Raw genomic sequence first — 16,511 nt, 5'->3', positions numbered from 1 at the left:
CGTGCCAGGCATTGGCGCAGTCCTGCGGGAGGGATCGTGCCATGATGGTGTCAGCGTCCGCTGTCACGTTGCGTGGGATACCGCAGTGTCATGGGGAAATGTGGAGTCAGCTGTACGACCTCAATCCACCAGTGAAAGCGGCACGGTACAAATCTCCTCGGTGACTTCGTCGCGCACCGCCGGCGGGCCAAGGCATAGCGCCTCCATCGCCGAGAGGGAGTCTGTGGCAGCAGGGACTCGTGTGGGCGATTGGGATGCTGCTGCCAGGCGGGGAACTGAAAACTGTCTGTGGCCAAGCTCAGTGGCAGGACACTGCGCTCGGCAGGATCACGCAAGGCTGCCAGCAGCTGCGCGGTGAGGCTCCACAGGGAGCGCGGCTGTCCGGGGAATAAAGTGGCAGCGCAGCGGATCCAGACGCATGCGCAGCGAGAGACAACGAGCCGTCCGTCCAGCGGCCTGCGTCATACGGTCCCAGAGAGGCGCAGGCCGCTTCAACGGCCGATCGTCTGACACCGTCCAGGGCGTCGTTGGCATGCCGTGGCTGGAGGACGCCCACCCCACTGCAGCTCACAGTGTCGCAGACGAAAATCCGGGGCTCAGCATGAGGGACGCGGATGTGTTCCGGGAGATCTCCATGTGACTGCAGACGCGTCGCAATTCATTAACAACAGCATCTCTCGGAAGGGGGATCGATGTCGCCGCTGCCTTCCCAAGTGTTGGCTAAACTGTGGTTTCTAAGCAGCTCACGCCACGCACGTCCTCAATATATCAAAGACGTGTGAGCCGTTCGTGTTGTGTGGGTGCGCGGAACCCAATGATCCTCCGCAGCGGTGCTGGATTGGCGGCCAGGTGGACAGAAGTATCCTTCTTCGCTGACACGCGTGGGCCGAGCGATGCAGTACAGCTGTCGCCGTGCCACACTTCCAGGCTGTGGAGATGAGTGGGAGCTGGAAACGGTGCGATTGCCTCGACGCCGTGGTGCAACGCACTGTGGACGCATCCGACCAGAAAGGACTGCATGTTGTGACGGGCGCACCAGCTCTTGCGCCGAGTCGCGGCTGACGGCGGCGTGGATGATCTACTTTGGTGTGTGTAAGAAGAATTTTTCTATTCTTTACATTGTGGTGCGGGCCGATGGTGCGTTGGCGTTTTCTGATTTGTTAGGAGACTTGCGTTTCTGAAGAAGCCGTTGCAGATGTTCAGCGTTGTTGAGAATGACAAATGTGCGCCTGTCCCCGTGAAGGTGACAATGGCCTTGGATTACAGCATAAAACAATGCGGCTTCACCTGCTGTTTCACAGAAACTTTATTTGACAGGGGATTGAATTTGCGGTTGTTGGGTCATTTGTGGGGAAGGTGGGAGGCTGAGGGCATTAGGACTGAATTCATTTGTGTGGCTGCGTTTCGTTGAATTTCGACCAGTCATGGCACCCTTTTGGGGTTTGGCAGCTCGTCTCTTTTGTTTACTTCCCACCGCAGCATGTGGAGGCCACTGACCCGAGGGACATTTGTTTGACTGCATGTGAGCCGCTGCCGTGCGTGGTGCATGGACTATTTGATTGTGTGGGGAGGTGCATGGAGTGAAGAATACTTCCGGTTTGCGTGTCGCGGTGTGTCGGAATGATGTTCGGATGACATGTGGAGGGTGTTGTTTGTGGTTTTTGTGTCTTCTCTGGTGGAGCCGACATGTGTGCGGGATTGTGGCATTGCTGGCTGACAGCTCCACGTCACTTTTCAGCATTCCTGGATCTGCTGAGGAATGACGACTGACGACCGGCGTGTTGGTGCTGCCGGTGGGAATAAGTGCATCGGGAATAGGCCGGTTTCTCTTTTCCGTGCTGGAGCCGATGAACTGGCACGAAGGCACCGGCTGCGGGCTGCCTGCCAGCACGTGTGAGCAGCGGATGCACGCACACACCGACACTCATCGCAAGAGCGTGTGCGATCACGGTGGCTTTTGTGGCGTGTTTTTTTGAACGTCAGCCCATCGAAGAATGTGTGAAGCAAACGGCTGACTGCACACGAGGAAAATAATTGCGTGCACTGTGCCGTGTTTCAGCGTCGATTGCAGAGCGGCAGGAAGCCCGTGCTGGCAACTGAGATCTTTGCGTCGCGAGGGATGTCGGTGTTGATTTTGGATCGTCGAGGGTGAAGTGATTTTGCTGCTGCCCGTGTGTGTGGCCACTCCGGCAGAGGGCGAACACAAAAGGGAGGGATGCAGGCGCTGCGTGTGTGTGTGCAGGTGCCATGCAACAACGTCACAACAAACATGCTGCGACTCGGTGACCCTCACATCGTTGTTGTCCTCACGAACAGCCCAGGCGCGGCCCACACCGATGCACTTAGTGGACGGAGTGAGGCATCTTTTGAGGTGCAGCAGGGAACAGGATGTGTTGACGCAGCCACGGCATGCATGGAGTGTCGCGATGGCACGGTCAGCTGTGGCTGGTGGAATATTTACTTCTCGGAGGCAACAGAGAGAGAGGGAGAGAGCTGCTCCTGCTGCTGGCGTCGTTGCTGCCTTTTTTGGCCTCCCATGCCGATTATTGTCTGTCCGCTGATCATGGGTGGCATGCCTCCACTAATGATGTCGTATGCAGGCATTCCACAGCACCAGTGAAGCACACATCACGTCGCATGCGTTGGCTGTGGGTGTGGTGTCGTGAGTGCAGCCGGCATTATTTTGCCCGACTCCCTTTCACTGCTTTGCGACAAATAGATGCGTCGCCGCCGAGTCATTCACTGCAGCTCTGTGTGTTGTACTGCCAGCACAAGACTCTCCTGATGTCTGACGCCTGACTGACGGTCCAACACCACTGCGTTGGGACTTGCAAGGATGTGGACTGCCGCTCACGGTGTTGGGCACCGCTGTTTGGATGCGGCGGCCACACGAGCGGATGTATTGTGGCACAATCAAATGCGTGAATTACGCGGAGTCACAGCGGCTGCAGTAATATCAGCGGTGTGGCACCACGGAGTATGTGAGAGGGTGATGCATGGTGAATCACGGTGGGCGGCATGCGAGGGAAGTGCACCGCGACGGAGCGTCATCCCGTCCTCAGCCTGCAGGGGAATGTGCACCCAGAGGAATATATGGACGAGACACCACCAAACACACATGCCCTTCTGTGCAGCAATAAATAGGAGCGAAGGTGCGTTCTGGTGCGTGGGAGTCCACTCACATATTCTCATTTCCACCACAGTAAACGGCGAGGAATCAGGTGCCACAGCAACGAAAGGAAGAAAAACATCTATTGCAACAGTTTACCAGCGAGAAGCAGGAACAACACAAACCGAATTCTTGGCTGCAACAACACAAGAAACATTCAAGAGAGGAAAAAATAAATAATTGTTGTTCACCTGCAGGAATTCCCAACACACGACCCAGGCATGAATTTTTGCCCACCCCAAAACAAAACGAAAAAGCATGCGGACATCTGCCAACATCCAAACTGAAACACAAATAAATGGTTGCTTGCATTATTCCATTCCTTGCGCTTATATTTACGTGTGCTGCTGCTGCTGCTGTGATTTCCAGGCCTGCATGAAGTGGTGTGCGCTGAATATGAACGAAGGCCGATGGCAACTGAATTGTTTTTTTTTGATGAATATTGGGTACGATTCCCGTGGACCAACAACTTACGTGGTGTGCGGGGATCTCTCCCTTTTTGTATTGTTACTTTGCTTTTGTGTTGCTTTCTGCGCTGCACCTTCTTGTGTGTGTGCGTACCCTCCGTGAGGGGTGTCGACACGACGGACCGCTCTCGCCGTGTGTACATGCGGTGGAGCCTTGTGTGCAGCCCTGCTGGTCTCTCCCTCTTCCATCTCTGTATATATATATGTGTGTGTGTGTGCCTGTTGCCGTGGATTGGAGTGTGTGTCGTGCGTGGTGTGCGGCGTACGGTGCATGCCTGGCTGCTGCCCTCTCCTCATGTGGTGTGCCCTCTGTGTGTGCCGCACCTCTCTTCTCCTCCGTTGCTCTCCATGTCTCTCACTGTGCAGATCAGCTTCACACCACTGAACGACCACACTCACGATGATGACGAAGTGCCGTCTGCTGTGCGTCCTGTTGTTGCTCGCCTTGTGCTGCTGCCTGTCCATATGCGCGGCAGAGAATCCTGGTGGAGTCCAACCCACCGGCGTGGGTTCGTCACCTTCAGAGACACAAGGGAATGAGAAGCCCGGTGAAATAAATGGTTCAGTTACGGGCGCTGGTGCGCAAGCGGAGGGGCAGGGGAGCGGTGAGGCGGAGCCAGAAAGTGGGGAATCTACCCCGCCAACGGCAGAAGAGGAGTCTGTTAAGGCAACAACTACAACTACGACTACAACAACCACGACGACAACCACTACTACGGAGGCGCCAACTACAAAGACTACGACCACTACAACAGAGGCACCAACAACGACGACCACCCGCGCACCGTCACGACTCCGCAGAATCGACGGCAGCCTCAGCAGCTCTGCGTGGGTTTGTGCCTCGCTGGTGCTTTCCGTATTCGCGCTGGCGTACACCGCTGTGGGCTAAAAGGGAGCGTGGGCTGTGCGTGCCAGCACTCAGCCACGGAGACGTGTGGACGTCTACTGTAGTCCGATGTAACTAAATAAGAGAAAATATGATGATTTTTTTTTGCTTTGTTTGCTTCCGCTGCCCTGCTGTGTGCTCCGCGTTGTTACCAAATCCGTCACGTTGAACGCATCCCAGACACACTCATACGCATGCCACGTACAAAACTCTTTGTGTGGATGCATGTTTGTGTTCTTGTGTATGCACACTGGAACTATTTGGTGCAGCCTTTTTTCATGTGTGTTTACTTGTTTTTAGCTTTCTGTTCTTGTACTCTTGTTTTTGTTTTGTTTCGTTTTCGTTTTTTGTTTTCTTGTTGATTAATTGCTGCGGGGCTGTCTCTGTGTGTGCTTTTTTTTCTTTTTTTTGCTCTCCCACTGATTCCAACTGTCTCATATTGTGTGCGCTGCTGGGCTGCTGCCAGTTTTCACTGTGCGGTGGCTGCGTGTTTTGTGACTTGTATCTCCTTTGATTCCCCCCGCTGTTGACGGGGATTTATTTTGTGCTGGAGGCTACAAGCAAGCGAAAGGAGTGATGATGACGACGACTGACCGTGTGCTGCTGGTGTGTGCCCTCTGCGTGCTGTGGTGCTGTGTTGCTGCGGTGGCTGTGTCGGCGGCGGGTGGTGCTGGTGGTGATGGCGGTGCGGGTGAGTATTTGATCGCGGGACGGCACGCTCAGCTGCGGAGGGAATGCGCGGAGGAGGCCGGCAGGAGGACAGGAGGCAGGGCAAATCCGTCCGCCGTTGAGGAGTGCGTGCGTCAGGGGATGGATGGTGTGCGTACCGTTGTGGATGGCCGTCGCCGTTGGAGGCGTCAACAGTTCGCCGTGGCTGCTGCTGATGGCGGTTCTGGTAATGATGGCAGAAATTCCGTGTCCTCCCAAAAGGCTGTGTCAGGGACTGGCACTGTTTTGCCGGATGATCCAAAATTGAAATCACCGGTCGCTCCAGGGCCAATACTGGCGGATACAACAACAGGAGGAGGGAATTTACTGATTCCCGCAGGGTCTCTTGAGACGGCGAAAGACAAAAATGGAGAACCATCAAGGGAAACGGATAAGGGGGAAAAGGCGACGGTGGAAAACAGAAGTAATGAAGGCACCAATGGTGACGAACAAGTTGACAATGCAGCCATCGGGAAACCAAATGAAGACCCAGAAAACAAGAAAGGTGAAACGCTTCAAGTTGAGGAAAGAATTGTGAAAACCGAAGAACATGAAGTGAAAAATGGATTGGAAGAGAGCAACACGGAGACGGATGAAGAGAACAGAAATAAAGCCGCTGAAGATCCCGAGGGAGATAATGAAGTCACCATACTTTCATCTGGTGGCCAATATAATGAAGAGGGTGAAAGACAGACGGAAAAAGATTCAGGAAGCATTAAAAAAGAAAAAGAAGTGAATGGGGGTGGTGCTACCGATGGTATTTCTGCCGTAGCACCCGTAGCTCTTCAGCCTGCTTCCCCTGTTGACGTTACGGATCGTCGAAATCTTGAGAAAAAGAATGATGGCGACACTGGGGGAAATCGAGACGCCGGCAGAACGCAAACGCAAGAATCAGCAGGACCGTCACAGACAGAGAAGTTATCAGCAGAATTAGTTACCGAAGAAGAAGCAGCCGAAACAGAAACAGGAGCCCCGGGAAAAAAGACGCAACCAGAAGATGCAGGAAAAGAACAGACAACCGTTGGAGCAAAATCAAATCAAGAAACACCTGTCGCGGCAAAGGAGGCAAACAACAAAAAAGAGGTACCAAGAGAAGAAGAAGATGCAGAAACAGCAGCAACAAATGAAAATTTTGACAAAAAACGAACATCCGGAAAGGACAATGCCCACAATGGGGCAGAAACCACAAGGCAAGAAAATGAAAACGAAGTGGAGAAAGCAGAAGGAACACATGCAGAAGCCGAAGGAAATGAAGAGCAAACCGGGAAAAAAAACTTTGCAGACAAAGACCGTAAACTGAATGACACGGCGACGCCTGGCGACAGTGACAGCAGCGTCGCGGCCTTCCACACCACCTCCCCTCTTTTGCTTCTTCTTACTGTTGTTGTGTGTGCTGCTGCTGCTGCGCTGGTGGCCGCGTGAGAGTGAGTGTGAGAGAGCCACGCACCGCCCGCACACACACTCTTCCTTCTCTCTGTGTGTGTTTCCCCTTGCATGGACTCTCGCCCTCACCTCACCCTGCGAAGCACACACAATAATGTGCCCATTGTATATATGCATGCACACCCATGCAGGCCCGCTGGTGCTCTCTTCTGCACGACACGCACCGCTGCCGTCCTGCCTGGCTGCATGGGCGGAGCACCGTAACTGTTTCTGTTTTGTTTTTATTGCATTGAGTGGGCGACCTCTCTCTCTCTCCCTCTGTGTGTGTGTTTTGCTTCACGGGAGCAATGAGAGTGTGTGTGCGCTGGTCGTCCCACGCTTCGGCTTCTTCTTTTTTGTGTTTGTGTTTTATTGTTTTTCATTGTTGTGGTTGAGTGCACCCATTCCGCGTGCTGCGTGCGTATGCATGTGTGCTATCGGCTTTTCTGGTTCGTTGCTTTCTTTGGACTCTCTTGTGCTGCACAGCTGCTCTGCAATTATAGGCGCTGAGGAACATACAGACACATGCACACACATGCCGTGTTGCAAACGCTTTGGGGCTGTGTGAACGCTGAGAAGGCGCGCACGCGCAAAACTTTGGCCGCAGCGGTCCTCGCGAGGAGGGAAGACGTGAGCCCGCGATTTGTCTTGTCGAGGTGTTGCTGTCGTTATTTTGGCGGCGTGCAGCCAGTGAGTGGTGTGGCATTGAGGGTGCCTGGGACGAGTGCGGATTTCTTCCCGTCCAGCTGCTGCGCGTGCCGATGTGTCTTTTTTGCTGTCCATCGGCTGAAGTGGGATTCTCCGGCTGTGCGGGGTGATGTGCGCCGGCGGTTGAGAAGCGGGTGCGCTGGAGGAGAGAACAGTGAGATGACTGGCGGCAGGACGTGGGCTGTGCAAAGGACGGTCGTGCTCTCTTGCCTCCCGCTTGTTGTTTGTTTGTTTGTTTGTTTTTGTGAGGGCGCAGCTCGGTGTGTGCTGACGCGTGAATAACGACACACCCGCCGTGACTCCTGCTGGTGGTGGCAGCCGTTGTGTGTTCCTGGTGTACTGTTCGTCCTTCTTCTGTTCCGTGTGTCTGTGTGCGTGAGTTGTTGCTGTGAGGAGCGACTGCGGTGCGGATGATGATGCCAATCACAGTGGATGGGTGGCGGTGTTACTGTTTCATCCTCTTTTCTTGGCACGTTTTTCTCTATTTCTCTCTCAATCACTCTCTTACGAAGAAAGCAAACAAGCGCGAATCGCTACTGTGAAATTCGAAGGCACTGAAAGGACCAACAGCACACACACCGCACATACACATATTTATATGCTCTCACGTGTTGCTGCTGTGAAGGCACCCCGCACACACAACCGTCGCCGCGTGATCGGATCCGGCGGAAGGAGGAGGAAAGGAAGAGAGAGTGAGCCGCCGAGGCCCAACATGTCCCGGCATGTGTTTAATTCCGCGGCGCTGCTTCTCCTTTTCGTTATGATGATTTGCTGCGACAGTGGAAGTGCTCAGACGGAGGTGCAGCAGTCGTCTGATCCAAAGTCATGTCGGGTTTCTTCGCCGGAGGAATTCTTTGTTTGGAGAGACAAGAAAAACGATGAAGCAGTGAGTTCACTCCGTGTTCCCAGTCTTGTTGAGGTGAATGGTGGTTTGTTTGCCGTTGCGGAGGCGCAGTGCACGAGAAACAATAATTGTGTTTTTACTGGGATTGCCTCGGAGTTGTTGACTTTGACTGATGAAAAGCCAAAAGAGTTGGATACAAGTAACTTGAAGACACAAGTACTGGGGAACTGTTCTTCCGGAGAAGCTCAATGCCCCTTCCAAACAGCAGTTCTGGCTGGCACTCAAAGAGTGAAGAAGGTACATGTGAGCCGACCAACAACAGTTGTGAATGGGAGTGACATTTACATGCTTGCTGGAAACTACAGTTGGACATATGAGGCTAAGAAGGATTCTGTGTTTCAATGGGGACTATCGCTGGTAAAAGGTAACATCAACAATAATGAAGAGGGCAGTGGCAATAGAATACAATGGAAAGATACTTACGATCTCCCATGGATTTCTAGCAGCAGAGAGAGGAAATTCTTGACAGGGCTGATAGGCGGCGGCGGATCGGGTATTAAGATAAAAGGCGATACTTTCTTGTTTCCAGTGGAAGGCACAAAAGAGGATGGGAAAGCCGTTTCGCTGATTATGTACTCCTCGGACACTGCGGGTTGGACGGTATCGAGGGAGATGTCTGACGATGGCTGCAGTGATCCCTCCGTCGTGGAGTGGAAGGACAAACTCATGATGATGACTGCGTGTGATGATGGCCGCCGCAGGGTATACGAGTTCGCTCTAACGGAGTCGTGGACGGAGGCACTCGGGACACTCTCGCGCGTATGGAGCAGCAAACACACGGGACATGAGAAGGGCGTTGGAAGCGGGTTTACCACAGCGAGGATTGAGGAAAAGGACGTGATGCTCGTTACTCTGCCGGTGTATCCTGAGAATAAAGGAAAAAACGAAAAGGGTGTACTTCATCTTTGGCTGACGGACAATACGCACATTGTTGATATTGGGCCGGTATCCGGGAACGATGACGACGTTGCCGCCAGCTCCCTGTTGTACAAAAGTGGTGGAAATAATAATAATGAGAAGTTGATTGCACTGTACGAGAAGAAGAAGGGCGAATCATCATCCGGTATGGTCTCTGTGCTTCTGACTGCGCAGCTGAAGCGGGTGAAGGAGGTGCTGGCGACGTGGAAGAAAGTGGACAAACGTGTCTCTCAGCTGTGCCCTACTTCAATTGCTGAGAAGGATCGCTCGACTGGCACTGCCTGCGATGCTGGTAAAATCACGGATGGGCTGGTTGGCTTTTTGTCCGGCAACTTCTCTGAGAGCACGTGGAGGGACGAGTACCTCGGGGTGGACGCCACAGTAACGAGCGATATTGGGACGGGAAATGGCGTGACGTTTACAGGGTATGCCGATGGTGCGACGTTCCGGGGAGCGTGGGCGGAGTGGCCCGTTGGCAAGCAAGGGGAGAATCAGCTGTACCACTTTGCGAATTACAACTTCACTCTTTTGGCGACGGTGTCGATCCACGGTGAGCCGAAGGGAGTTACCCCTATTCCTTTGATGGGTGTGAAGAAGATGAATGGTGGTAAGAGTGCTGTACTTCTGGGACTTTCGTACAACAAGGAAGGGAAGTGGGAATTGCTGCAGAGTGGCGGATCGCGCAATGCTCTCAGCAGTGATTGGGAGCCAGATACAACATACCAGGTGGCCATTGTGCTACAGAACAGCACCCAGGGCTCCGCGTACGTTGATGGTCAGCGTGTGGGGAATGCGACGTGTGAACTGGAAAATGCTGATCCCAAAGGGATATCACACTTCTATATTGGAGGCGATGGAGGCAGCGCAGAAAACACAGAAAGCCGAGAAGTCGTGCCTGTGACTGTGACGAACGTCCTGTTGTACAACCGCCCGTTGGATGACACTGAAATTAATGCACTTAATGCAAATAAAGTTCTTATTTCAAAGCTGGAAGAGCGAAGCACGGCGGCGGAGGAAACTCTTTCAAAAGCGGTAAGTAAACCATTTGCGCAGGGAGTCGTCTCCAAGTCTTCTGGCGAACCACAGCAGACGGGAAAGGAATCGCTGATGGGGAGCAGTGGTGGGAATGGGGAGACGGCGGGAGGAACATATGGGCAGGAAGAATTCCAGCCATGGGTCAGGGAACCAAATGCTACGGCACCCAGCAGCAAACTTGAAAATTTGCCGCAGGGAGATAACAGTGATGCTGGCACCATGCGTGAGATCAGGATACTGCTGTTGCTTCTTCTTGTGTTAGGATTGTGGGGGTTTGCGGTTCTGTGAGGAGTGTGTCGCCTCAGTGTGGAACCCTTCAGTCCTTCTCCACCACCGACACACACACTCCTGGTAATGGATTACTCTCCGTAAAAGACAAATTTTTTGCTTTTTTTCTGTGTGTGATTTTCCTTTTTTCCCTTTTTTTTTTGTGTGTGCGAGTGTGCGTTTTTTTTATTGCTTTTCTTTTTTAAACTCCCTCGTCCCTCATCCCTCTTTTTTGCTTTTGGGGCAATCACTATGGACGTTTTTTTCTTTTCTACTCTTCCCTTCTTAATTTTTTTCTTCCGCACTCTTCCTGCGAGGGGTGCCGTGTGTTTCCGCCCAACTGCTCCACTCGCACACCCACCGACACGCTCATGACGACGGCACTGTGCGCCTCGCCTGCTGCACGCATGAGGAGGGGCCGCGACGAACGGCGCGCTGAGGGAGCCGTGACGTGTGGGCGTGCGACGAGGGCCGGTGGGGCGGAGCGCACATTTCTTCCCTCTTGTTTTGTTTTCTTGCGGCCAGGGCGGGCAGACACCCGCAGCGCCACACACACACAGCCACACCCTGCCGCCGTGTTTTTAAGATTTTTTGTTTTGCTTGTTCATTTCTCCCGCTGGCAGTCCCGTGAGCATTTCTCTCCCTCCTGATGATTTTCTTTGTTTTTGCTGCGCTCACTCTCCCGATGGAGTGACGCGACTCCCGTCATTTCTGCGTGCTTCTCTCAGTCCCCACACACACGAGTGACTGTGCTCTGCGGGCCGCACTCACACGCCGATGAAAGGGCTGAGGGGAGCAGCAACACGCAGATGACCCCATGAAATATAAACGATGTGCGGACACACACGGAGGGTCAGACGGTTGAAGCACACGTAACCATCTTTTCAATTTTCTTTTGTGGGCAAAATGTATACAGACAGTTTGGTGTGGCCGCACGGCAGCCAGGCGACTTCTTTTTCTTGTTTTAAAATTTGTGTGGAACGGTAGTGGACGATTTATTTTTCATCTATAATTATTTTGTGTGATGGGGTTTACGTAAGACGAAGGGTAACGTTTCTTTTTGTTTGTTTGTTTGTTTTAAATAAATCTTGTGTGAATTGCCGCTGCTTGGGCTGCAGCGCAGTCATGAGTTTGAGCGGTCTTCTTCTTGTTGTTGTTTCTGCCATGCACTTCTGCTGTACATTTTTTTTGCGTCTCTCCACGTACTCTGCCTCCTCTTTTTCTTCTTTGCCTTGTGTTTCTGCAGGCACACACAACCACACAAGGTGCACATTGCAGTGGATATGAATGCTCCTTTTGCAGTGCATGCTGGCAGTTGTGTGTGGCGGCTGTTTCCTTCTTCCGTGGCCATGAGGAGAAGGGAGGAGGGAGCGCGCAGCCCGAGTCTCCTTTCCTGCGGGTGTGATGCACCGCGTGTGACTGCGTTGAGTTGGGCTCCGTGTCCCACTGAGGGCGGGATGGCAGGTAATTTTGTAGCCGCGCCATGGATGGATGAGGGTTCGCTTGCGCGTGTGCGTTGTGTGTTGGTCGCAGGTTTTTGCCATTTCCCTGGTGCTGCAAGAATGGGCTGAGTGGAGATGGTGGAGGATATCTTCTCCTCCTGCATGGTGGATGGCTGCTGGAGTTGTGTGCCATCCTTGCATGGATGCCGTCTCGTGGTGTGTGAACTGTGCGGCTGGGCCTGCTGCCTTCTCCTCATGTTGTCTGCTTTCTCTCGCTGTATCAGCTGCACTCCGTCCCTCTCCCTCTTGTTCCATTCTTTTTCTTCTGGCTCACGGATCAGCTGACTCCAGCGACTACACCACGGGTGATGATGGCTGCGATGGTGGCGATGGTGACGGTGCGGCGCCGTGTTGGTCCTTGCGCTCTTGTGCTGCTGCTGCTCGTCCGTGTGCGTGACGGCGACAGGAGACTATAATAATGATAACAGCCGTCCTCCCAGCCCTGAGCTAGGGAAACCGGATCCTACAAGAAACATGCCTGGTGCATTACAGCCATATGGTGGGGAGACCGGTAGGCCACAGAGAGAGAGTGGGAGAGACAGCGAGGAGGGTTTGAGAATTCCAGGACCTTCTTTGCCAAAGGAAGCAGGCACAGCTATCACTGGACAGACACGAGTTCCGCCAGAGTCACTGAGTTCGGCTAGCGATAATCCAGAGCCACGAGGTTTGGCAACTCAGTCTCCACACACACACACACAAGGCGCAACCGGTATTTCAGACGCACAAAACAAAAGGCACAGTAAAATACACGAGGCGATGAGAATCATAAGGCACGGATATCAAGCGAGAGGATGAAAATCCCAAATAGGACAACCACAAACACTGCGCTCGAGGCACCAAGTACTACGACTACGGAGGCGCCAACTACGACGACCACCCGCGCACCGTCACGACTTCGCAGAATCGACGGCAGCCTCAGCAGCTCTGCGTGGGTTTGTGCCCCGCTGCTGCTCGCCGCATCCGCGCTGGCGTACACCGCTGTGGGCTGAGGAGGTACATGCGGTCTGTGCGTGCCAGCACTCAACCGCGTGGATTTGTGCGCGTGTGTTGTGGTTCACTGTATAAAATAAGAGATAATAATGATTGTGTTTTGCTTCGCTTGCTTCTGCTGCCGTGCTGTGTGCTCCACGTTATTCCCGACATCTCTCACGTTGAACACATCCCAGACACACTCATATGCACTGCACGCAGACAACTGTTTGCGTGGACGCTTGTTTGTTTCCTGGTGCATGCGCACCGGAGCCATTTGGTGCAGCTGTTTGTTTTGTGTGTTTTTAATTGTTTTCACTTTACTGCTGTTTATTTAATGTTTTTTGTTTTTAATTGTTTTTTGTATGTTTTTCTTGCTGATCAATTATTTCAGGGCTGTATATGTGTCTTTTTGCCCTTGTAATGATTACAACTGTCTCCGGGTATGTGCGCTGGGCTGCTGCCATTTGACACTTTGCGGTGTTTGTGTGTGGTTGTGTGACTTTTATTTTCTTTTTGCTGCATTGACGTGTTGTTAGTTTGTGCTGGAGGCCACACTTAAGTGAAAGGCGTGATGGCGATGATGATGACTGGCCGTGTGCTGCTGGTGTGTGTCCTCTGCGTGCTTTGGTGCGTCACTGTTTTTGGAGATGCAAGGGACAACCGCTGCGTTGAGGGTGAAAAAAACTTCTTGACTCACACGAAAAATGGAGGAAATGACAGGGTGCGCCTGACGGCGGATTGCGAGTTGATTTCCACCCGAATGGGATTAATAAAGGCGGTTGAAGCTGGGGAAAGAGAAGAAGAATCAGAAAGTGATAATGCCCCATTGGAAAAGACGGAGAAATCAGCGCCTGGTACTCTGCTGGCCGTTACTGAGGGCAATGCAGCGCCTGGTCCAAAAGAAGGGAAAGGTGCCGCAGGTGCAGCAACACCATCGCCGTCTGGACCTGGAGTGCCAGGGACAGGTGATGAAACCAGGCAGTTAACTGCAGCTGGTCAAAAAGGGAGTGAAAACAAAAACGTGGATCCCAATAATAAAGCGTCGAATAAGTCCCAGGACCAACACACCGATCAATTGCCCTCTTCACCTGGCAGCTCTTCCACTCGTTCTGATGAAAAATCCTCTTTGACGGGTACTGATGAAATCAACCAATTGCCCAATGACACGGAGACGAAAGGAGATGCCAGTCGTCAGGATACAAATGGAAGTGATGAAGCGATAGAGAAAGAGGATGGAGAAAAAGAGAAGGAAAAAAAACAAGAAAAAAACACATTACTACCCGAGAAACACGAGGGTCAAAATAATGGAGGAGGAAAACCACCACCAGTACCTGCACCACCAACAGGTGAAGAAAGCCCGATACCAGATCAAGAAAACTCACAGAATCCGAAAAAAGTAACGAACGAAAACAAACCGTCAGGATCCAAAACGGAATCAAAATCAACGCAACCACCTTTAGGGGATGCTACACAAGGACAGCACAGTCACAACACAGACACAGAGGATTCAACGAAGAATGTAGCAACCGGCAGTCCAGCAGAAACAACAACAACCTCATCTACCTCTACAAGCGGCAGCTGTGATCATGTCCAGAATAAGGTAGATGAGGATGATGCCCAAAGCTCTGAAGAACAACACGACGTTCTTGAAACTGGCAATACCAACGTTGTTCCAACACTCAGTGAGGCAGCACCACAAACAGCAGGAACAGCTACCACCGCCGCTCAAACAAATCATACGACGAAGTCTGGCGACGGTGACGGCAGCACCGCGGCCTCCCACATCACCTCCCCTCTTTTGCTTCTTCTTACTGTTGTTGCGTGTGCTGCTGCGGCTGCGGTGGTGGCCGCGTGAGAGTGAGTGTGAGAGAGCCGTGCACCGCCCGCACACACACTCTTCCTTCTCTCTCTGTGTGTGTGTCCCCTTGCATGGACTCTCGCCCTCACCTCACCCCACGAGGCACACACAATAATGTGCCCATTGTATATATGCATGCACACCCATGCAGGCCCGTTGGTGCTCTCTTTTGCACGACACGCACCGCTGCCGTCCTGCCTGGCTGCCTGGGCGGAGCACCGTAACTGTTTCTGTTTTGTTTTTATTGCATTGAGTGGGCGACCTCTCTCTCTCTCCCTCTGTGTGTGTGTTTTGCTTTACGGGAGCAATGAGAGTGTGTGTGCGCTGGTCGTCCCACGCTTCGGCTTTTTGTTTTGTTTTCCTTTTTGATTTTGTGGTTGAGTGCACCCATTCCGCGTGCTGCGTGCGTATGCATGTGTGCTATCGGCTTTTCTGGTTCGTTGCTTTCTTTGGACTCTCTTGTGCCGCACGGCTGCTCTGCAATTATAGGCGCTGAGAAACATACAGACACATGCACACACATGCCGTGTTGCAAACGCTTTGGGGCTGTGTGAACGCTGAGAAGGCCCGCACGCACAAAGCTTTGGCCGCAGCGGTCCTCGCGAGGAGGGAAGACGTGAGCCCGCGATTTGTCTTGTCGAGGTGTTGCTGTCGTTATTTTGGCGGCGTGCAGCCAGTGAGTGGTGTGGCATTGAGGGTGCCTGGGACGAGTGCGGATTTCTTCCCGTCCAGCTGCTGCGCGTGCCGATGTGTCTTTTTTGCTGTCCATCGGCTGAAGTGGGATTCTCCGGCTTTGCGGGGTGATGTGCGCCGGCGGTTGAGAAGCGGGTGCGCTGGAGGAGAGAACAGTGAGATGACTGGCGGCAGGACGTGGGCTGTGCAAAGGACGGTCGTGCTCTCTTGCCTCCCGCTTGTTGTTTGTTTGTTTGTTTGTTTTTGTGAGGGCGCAGCTCGGTGTGTGCTGACGCGTGAATAACGACACACCCGCCGTGACTCCTGCTGCTTCTTCTGGTGGTGGTAGCCGTTGTGTGTTCCTGGTGTACTGTTCGTCCTTCTTCTGTTCCGTGTGTCTGTGTGCGTGAGTTGTTGCTGTGAGGAGCGACTGCGGTGCGGATGATGATGCCACGCAATGTGGATGGGTGGCGGTGTTACTGTTTCATCCTCTTTTCTTGGCACGTTTTTCTCTATTTCTCTCTCAATCACTCTCTTACGAAGAAAGCAAACAAGCGCGAATCGCTACTGTGAAATCCGAAGGCACTGAAAGGACCAACAGCACACACACCGCCCACACACATATTTATATGCTCTCACGTGTTGCTGCTGTGAAGGCACCCCGCACACACAACCGTCGCCGCGTGATCGGATCCGGCGGAAGGAGGAGGAAAGGAAGAGAGAGTGAGCCGCCGAGGCCCAACATGCCACGGCATGTGTTTAATTCCGCGGCGCTGCTTCTCCTCTTCGTTATGATGATTTGCTGCGGCAGTGGGGCCGCGACCGCTGATGAGAAAAAGTCGACTGTTCCAACGTTTGAATGGAAGAAAATCAATTGTGACGTTTCTGTAACTGTGGATTCGTTGGGCGCTCCTGGCCTTCTAAAAGTGAATGGTGACGTATTTGCCGTTGCCGAAGCTCATTGCAAGAAAGGTGATGAAAACACCTTTACTGGCATTGCATCCCAACTTCTCACGAAAAAAA

At 52.8% G+C, this 16,511-nt stretch overlaps 7 protein-coding genes and 1 pseudogene across 7 annotated transcripts, besides 12 other annotated features; all 8 read left to right on the top strand.

Annotated features, from left to right (window-relative positions):
* Nucleotides 1-8,641: a sequence feature (areas not merged during assembly with more than two copies in the genome that could not be assigned to a particular haplotype).
* On the top strand, nucleotides 2,410-2,799 carry Tc00.1047053510979.80 (uncharacterized protein; the record flags this gene model as incomplete). The annotated part of the gene is made up of 1 exon (XM_803522.1): nucleotides 2,410-2,799. One exon carries the CDS (start codon nucleotides 2,410-2,412, stop codon nucleotides 2,797-2,799), a length of 390 nt encoding a protein of 129 aa, XP_808615.1.
* Nucleotides 2,837-3,349, top strand: Tc00.1047053510979.70 (uncharacterized protein; the record flags this gene model as incomplete). The annotated part of the gene is made up of 1 exon (XM_803521.1): nucleotides 2,837-3,349. The coding sequence occupies one exon, from the start codon at nucleotides 2,837-2,839 to the stop codon at nucleotides 3,347-3,349; it is 513 nt and encodes a 170-aa protein (XP_808614.1).
* Nucleotides 4,037-4,525, top strand: Tc00.1047053510979.60 (mucin TcMUCII, putative; the record flags this gene model as incomplete). Its single annotated transcript, XM_803520.1, has 1 exon — nucleotides 4,037-4,525. One exon carries the CDS (start codon nucleotides 4,037-4,039, stop codon nucleotides 4,523-4,525), a length of 489 nt encoding a protein of 162 aa, XP_808613.1.
* Nucleotides 4,305-4,413: a microsatellite.
* Nucleotides 4,796-4,931: a sequence feature (A-rich).
* Nucleotides 5,099-6,652, top strand: Tc00.1047053510979.50 (mucin-associated surface protein (MASP), putative; the record flags this gene model as incomplete). The annotated part of the gene is made up of 1 exon (XM_803519.1): nucleotides 5,099-6,652. The coding sequence occupies one exon, from the start codon at nucleotides 5,099-5,101 to the stop codon at nucleotides 6,650-6,652; it is 1,554 nt and encodes a 517-aa protein (XP_808612.1).
* Nucleotides 7,581-7,602: a microsatellite.
* Nucleotides 7,959-10,505, top strand: Tc00.1047053510979.40 (trans-sialidase, putative; the record flags this gene model as incomplete). Its single annotated transcript, XM_803518.1, has 1 exon — nucleotides 7,959-10,505. The coding sequence occupies one exon, from the start codon at nucleotides 7,959-7,961 to the stop codon at nucleotides 10,503-10,505; it is 2,547 nt and encodes an 848-aa protein (XP_808611.1).
* Nucleotides 8,642-8,741: a sequence feature (areas merged during assembly that could not be assigned to a particular haplotype. This can correspond to areas where the two haplotypes were merged or to regions with more than two copies in the genome that were merged during assembly.).
* Nucleotides 8,742-9,639: a sequence feature (areas not merged during assembly with more than two copies in the genome that could not be assigned to a particular haplotype).
* Nucleotides 9,640-11,302: a sequence feature (heterozygous, non-Esmeraldo-like haplotype).
* Nucleotides 11,303-13,590: a sequence feature (areas not merged during assembly with more than two copies in the genome that could not be assigned to a particular haplotype).
* Tc00.1047053510979.30 lies at nucleotides 12,316-12,975 on the top strand (annotated as a pseudogene).
* On the top strand, nucleotides 13,530-14,813 carry Tc00.1047053510979.10 (mucin-associated surface protein (MASP), putative; the record flags this gene model as incomplete). The annotated part of the gene is made up of 1 exon (XM_803517.1): nucleotides 13,530-14,813. One exon carries the CDS (start codon nucleotides 13,530-13,532, stop codon nucleotides 14,811-14,813), a length of 1,284 nt encoding a protein of 427 aa, XP_808610.1.
* Nucleotides 13,591-13,702: a sequence feature (haploid, non-Esmeraldo-like haplotype).
* Nucleotides 13,703-14,585: a sequence feature (haploid, Esmeraldo-like haplotype).
* Nucleotides 14,586-16,511: a sequence feature (areas not merged during assembly with more than two copies in the genome that could not be assigned to a particular haplotype).
* Nucleotides 15,731-15,752: a microsatellite.
* Nucleotides 16,118-16,511, top strand: Tc00.1047053510979.5 (trans-sialidase, putative; the record flags this gene model as incomplete). Its single annotated transcript, XM_803523.1, has 1 exon — nucleotides 16,118-16,511. A coding segment is annotated over one exon (394 nt), but the record flags the coding sequence as incomplete, so codon positions are not given.

The sequence above is a fragment of the Trypanosoma cruzi genome, genomic scaffold (assembly GCF_000209065.1).
Source record: "Trypanosoma cruzi strain CL Brener 1047053517003 genomic scaffold, whole genome shotgun sequence".
Lineage (NCBI taxonomy): Eukaryota > Euglenozoa > Kinetoplastea > Trypanosomatida > Trypanosomatidae > Trypanosoma > Trypanosoma cruzi.
The sequence above is the reverse complement of the archived record's forward strand: the minus strand, read 5'-3'. Positions and strand labels throughout refer to the sequence as shown.